Below are 6,160 nucleotides of genomic sequence, written 5' to 3'. Positions count from 1 at the left end.
AAAATATAAATCTATACCTCTATGTTATATTTACATAATTATCTTTTAGCGATTTTTTTCAAGTTGAGATGGTAGGATTTGTTTTTTTTTTTTTTTTTTAAAGAATGCATGTATGTGTGTGTGTGTGTTTTAGTTTGAATTTTTTTTTCACTTTTGTTTTGAGCTCCACCCATGACCTTGATTGTCTTATCTATTATTATTCATAGCAAAAAAATGTCATGCTTTATATAATAAATGATTGACAGCTTTAGACCCTGTCCTTCAGAATATGTATGATTGTTAAAGGGTCCTGATTGTGATTGAAAAAAATAAAATAATAAAAAAATAATAATAATAATAAAAAATTACACATCAGGATGGAAACTAATGTTAATGTTGTGATTTTATGATTTTAAAAGGTGTCGGGCATGGCGTGGAGCTAAAACAAATCCATCATGGAGTCCCGTAGAGGTCACGTATCTGATATGAGTCACTCGGTGGAGCATCGCATGAGCCTCTTCGAATTTTTGATAGATATTTCTTTTGTTAGAATTATCTTTAACACGTCCAAACTGGAGGAGACTTCAAATTTGTAAATATGTATATATATATATATATATATATATATATATATATATATATATATATATATATATATATATATACACACATATGGACTAATGAGATTCCACCGAGTCTCGACAGGACTACAATTCCCAACAAACATCCTGAACGTCTTGTTCACTGATATCGGGGGCGAATAAAATCGTTGATAAAACAAAGAGGAATAAAAGAGATAGAAAATTTCACATTGTACATAAAATCATTAGAAATAATAACAAATAATAATAATAATAAAAAAAACAACAACAACAACAACAACAAAAAAAAGTGTGATGATGTTCTTGTTTTTTTTTTTCTTTTTCTTTTTCTTCTTCTTCTTCTTATTTCTCTGAATATCCAGAGTCCTAGTGCTTTCAGAAACGGGTTCAGGAGTTCATGAATGACGAGAAAAAAAAAAAAAAAAAAATCCTTCATTTCAGCAGTTCCTTGTGATCATTTCTGAGATACACCAGCGTAGAAACAGGATTAATAAACTGAAAATGTTTTTAAAAAATCAAAAAGCACAGAGTAATTAGATCTACATACCTACCAGCTAAATATAATAAGCTTTATAAAGCAGTTTTTATCATGTAAATTATAATAATTAAAAAAAAAAAACAACCAAGAAGAGGTGAAAAATAAATTATACTGTACACAACATACTAAACTTAGAAAAAAAAAAACAACCCAAAACAAGCTGACCATCTTTATAATTATTGTTAATAATATTATTATTATTTTTTTTTTACACTAGAGGCAGTCTGAATATTAAAAAAAAAAAAAAAAAAATTAAAATACAGTATTCAAATACAAAATAAAACTATTCGACATGCAGAGTGTGAAAACTCAGAGCGCTCCTCCTTCAAACAGCGAAGATTTTGACAGCAGAGTGACGGGGAAGAAAAAAAAAAAAAAACAACAACAAAAAAACCAAAACAAAACAAAAACCCCATGCATAACATACCACGTGATACGAGAGCTCGAAACCTCACTGCATTAGTACCGCATTTAAAAATGAAAATAAAATGGGGGCGGGGCATGGAACTGTGAGGTCAGAGTCCGAACGATCGGAAACGCGTGACACGTTCAGACGGAGAAGGGGGAAGGAGGACGACGACGGGGATGACGAGAAGAGCGGGACTGGGGCGTTTGTGTGCACGAGAGCTGTCGATCAAAGTGTTGCCGCGGCAACACGGTCCCTATAAGGAGCGACAGGAGGGAAAGCGATGAGAGTGATATTGAGGGAAAGGGTGGCACGAGGAGAATTAAAGGAAGGGATGTTTCGATGAGGGGTTAGCGAGACGTCCGCTCGCTCATACACACACACACACACACACACACACACACACACACACACACACACACAGAGTTCCTCAGTGCTCTGGAGGTTTCCTTGCTTAAGCACAATGTGGGCGTCTATAAAACCCCTCCATTCTCTCTCTCTCTCTCTCTCTCTCTCTTTCTGTTCAGCGCCAAACTCTAGTCTATGGAGATTTTCCCTCTCACATGTTCTCCATCTCTGTTTCTCTTGGAACCGTGAAGCTCGGCGTTCTCCATAATGGCGAAAACAGTCTGTTTAGATACAGAACCGAGGGGCCGAGACGGAGCAAGAGAGGCCGGATCTCAATTCTGCAGTTTTTGCGTTCTCACAGGAACACGTCGCTTATGTTTCCGTCCTGCTGCCTCGCATTAGGCCTGTTTGTGGATTGAAATGTGTGTGCGTGTGTGTGTGTGTGTAATAAAATAAAACCTGATCCAGACAGTATTTATATATATACGGGTCAGTGGATTTCATAAGTGCCGAAAAAGAAAGTGTACAGGAGTGAAACACAGCCCTCGATCCCCGTCCAACGTTCATGCAAAAAGTGTGTGTGTGTGTGTGTGTGTGTGAGATACAGGATTCAGTGAAGGGGCTTAATACCTAACACAAGCAGGAAGTAAAAAAAAAACAATAACAACAACAAAAAAAAAACAAAATAAAATAATAGAAGGTAAAGTGTTACTTCTCCTGTCTGGTACTTTTTTTTAGTTTTATTTTTTTTTTAACGTCAAAACCAGGAAAATAAATGTTTTTTTTTTTTTCTTCTTTTATCTCTATTAAAACCGTAAGCACAAAAACAACAAATCACATTCACAAGCCACTTGTTGGCACCGTGTACCTGAGTGAGAATATTATAGAACCCAGAAGGAAAAAAAAAAGAGTCTCTTTATAGACAAGCAGGTCCGACGAACAGGTCCTGGTTTTTTTTTTTTATAATAAGTTCTTTTGTGTGTGAAAGTTTCCTTATCTTGTCATATCATATCATATCATATCTTATCATATCATACTTCCTGTAGCTTACTCGAGATGTGTTTGCGCGTGAGGTTCACGTGACGTCCGACGTTCTCGTTTAGTGTAACAGTTACTCTGAAACGTCCTGTGCTTTGCTGCTGCTGGTATCAGGGAGGGTGGGGGAGGGGACATGTGGGTCGTGGGATGCGGGCGTGGCTCTTTCCGAGTCCTGATTGGGTGGATGGAGATAGAGGCAGGGCGGGACAAAAAACCCAACAAAACAACAACAACGACGAGGGATCAGCTCTGAAAATAAAAAGGTTTTTTTTTGTTGTTTTTTTTTTGTTTTTTTTTAAATTTACTGTGCGACGTGGTTTTCGCTGTCGCTCCCGAAGTCTCCGTCGTCGTCCTCGTAGTCGAAGTCGTCGTAGGCGTCGCCGTTGCTCTCGTCCATCCGCAGCACCTCCTCCTTGATGCGAGGCTTGTCCCCCTTGCTGATGCTGAGGTATGAGGGCGGGCCAGTGGGCGGAGCCGGCTCAGGGCTGCTGGACATGCTCGAGTGCTCGGACGGCATCTGAGGGGACGGCATGCCCGCCATGGAGAGCGCGCCGGGGTAGACCACGCCCGCTGAGGAGAGCGGCAACTGGGTCTGCTGCCTGTAACACACACACACACACACACACACACACGGTGTTATTATATAAATAACCGTGTTATTTGATGAAATCAGAATCAAAATACATTTATACAAACGAAAAACAAATACGAACAAATCTAAATGAACGGATTGGAGAAATTCTTGTCTTTCTTTAACGACGAAAAAGAAACAACGGCTTTTACCTAGCTTTATTATCTTATTACCTTTACTAGCGCATTCCTTTACACTCGTTTTATATATTTATATATTTATATACACACAGTGTATTTACCCTTTTTTTTATTATACATATTCTTAACATTTTATATTCTTAATATTTTCTTCTTTTAGTCGCTGCTGAATCACATGAAATCACAGTGATGATCTGAGACTGGGTCAGCGGGACGGGTCAGTTACTCTCGGGTCTCACCCCACAGTGAAGTACTGACGCATCTCCTGCCGGCGGTTGCGCATGATGGCCTTGTACTCGCCGATGCGCAGCTTCTTGCCGTCCACCAGGCAGGTGCGCTTGGGCCGGGGCTTGTACTTGTAGTCGGGGTATTTCTCCAGGTGCTGCTTGCTGAGACGCGCCTGCTCCTCGTAGTACGGCTGCTTCTCCAGATTAGACATAGCCTTCCAGCGGGAACCTGGACACACACACACACACACACACACATTAACACCTCTTTGGTGCACATATAGTTTTTTTTTCCAAAGCTGGTCCATAAAGAGGTGTCACGCCTCATTGTTTGGTCTAATGAGCACCTCTGAGTGGAAGTGATGTCAAATAGAGCGAGGGATTCTGCCCTCCTGTACCGGAGCACCCTCACACACACTCACACACACACACACACACACACACACACACACACACACACACTCACACACATGCTGACGTGTGTCATTATTCCAGGTGACAACAGGTTAAGTGGGCCATTCACACACTCCATCTAATTACCAGAGCTCAATAAGAGTACCGGTGGCCTGTGCTGCTTATTCTCTATTAAAGCAACTACCCACTCACACACACACACACACACACACACGCACACATATCAATCCCACAGAGGGCAGTACATGTTCATATATATATATATATATATATATATATATATATATATATATATATACACATACATATATATATATATATATATATATATATATATATATATATATATATATATATATATATATATATATATATATATATATATATATAAAGTATATGTATGTATAAGTGTGTGTGTAGTCTGGAGGTGAATTTACACTCTCCTACTGTGTGTTTAATGGGAAAAAGCTGTCAGCGCTGAGCCTGACACGCAGCCGGCGCTGCGCAAAAGGAGAAACTCCTTCTGTTAACAATTGAGAGAGCGGGAGCCTTATTAAAACCAGATTTCCCGGCGTTATAAAATGCTTAGGAGCTCTTTAAAATGTCAAACACAATCCCAGAGGTCTGGAGAAAATGTCAGACAGACCGGAGTGCTTGTTTAATGCATAATGAATTATATCATCATCGGCCGAGTCGGCTCTCCGGAGCGATTCATTAGGCAGCGGTTACACAATTCAGAGCGCTGAGCGGGACGTTTCTCTCTCTCTGTGTGTGTGTGTGTGTGTGTGTGTGTGTGTGTGTGTGTGTGTGGGTGTGAGGGGGCATGGGTGCTTGGCTGGATGTATGATACTATACTTATCCTGTTGGTGCTGAGGCATAGTCGTACTGTAACTCCGCCCCTGCGTATGTATATTTAAACAGAACCGGCCAATGAGAAGTGACGTAGCAAATCTTTTAGTATAGAAGCCCTTATAAGAGTAAGCTTACACACACACACACACACACACACACACATACAGTAAATCTACAGTAGGCGATATGACCAAATAAAAATGCTATTAAGAACCGAATCTTACATTTTTTTCTTCTGCTCTTTTTTTTTTGCTCGGCCGTTAATAAAAATGACGCGTATACTTTTTTTTTTCTTGTGGATGTTCTGGATTCTGATTGGTCAAAAAAGTGTGGATTCACAGCGGCTCTGGCAGTAGCGCAATTTTATATTAACGCGCTTTTACTGTGCGTTATCGTTTCTATAGCAACGGCTCACTCACAGGGACTTGTAAGGCTTTTTGAAGCTTGTTTTTCGAGGAAGGAGAAGTTTATTTAACAATTATGACTTCAGGACAAAGGAGTTTACGCTTTGTGTGTGTGTGTGTGTGTGTGTGTGTGTGTGTGTGAGTGTGTGGTTTTATAACATGACAAGCTGTGGTTTTTTTTGGTCTTATTAATTTTCAAGAGAGAGTGTACTGCATGTAGCTGCTATAACGTAAGCCAGAGCTTGTCTCACGGAACGCTAAATGTAACTGTAAACGGACAAAAAGTACGGCACTGAATGAGATTGTAATCTAATGGCTGTGGTGTAAGAGGAATGAACCCCTTTAGGATGTTCCGTTACAGGAAAATCAGCTTTGTGCTGGTAACAGTAACTCCACTTTATAGCACCATCTCATCACCCCCCCCCCCCCCCTCCCCCAAATATGCTAAATATGGTCATATGGTCGAATCGAAATAGGGTCGAATCGCTCGCTCCTAAATCCGGGATGAAAATCCCAGTGACAGAAACCAGGCGCTCGTTTCGTTTCCCCTCCCGGTCTTCGCGTCTCGGCTTACGCCGATA

The 6,160-nt window shown here is 40.1% G+C and overlaps 1 protein-coding gene across 7 annotated transcripts in view; it reads right to left on the bottom strand.

The window, feature by feature from the left end:
* Window positions 1-652: 652 nt before the first annotated feature.
* sox5 (SRY-box transcription factor 5) overlaps window positions 653-6,160 on the bottom strand; it is a 278,008-nt gene continuing 272,500 nt past the window's right edge. For all 7 annotated transcript variants that reach the window (XM_053688041.1, XM_053688042.1, XM_053688043.1 and 4 more), the window contains 2 exons: window positions 3,922-4,138; window positions 653-3,510 (listed from right to left, as the gene is read on the bottom strand). In XM_053688041.1, coding sequence (XP_053544016.1) covers window positions 3,213-3,510; window positions 3,922-4,138 — 515 coding nt within the window. In that variant the 3' untranslated portion in view covers window positions 653-3,212. The remainder of the gene's footprint in view (window positions 3,511-3,921; window positions 4,139-6,160) is intronic.

Source organism: Ictalurus punctatus, chromosome 19 (genome assembly GCF_001660625.3).
Source record: "Ictalurus punctatus breed USDA103 chromosome 19, Coco_2.0, whole genome shotgun sequence".
NCBI classification, from domain to species: Eukaryota; Metazoa; Chordata; class Actinopteri; order Siluriformes; family Ictaluridae; genus Ictalurus; species Ictalurus punctatus.
The sequence above is the reverse complement of the archived record's forward strand: the minus strand, read 5'-3'. Positions and strand labels throughout refer to the sequence as shown.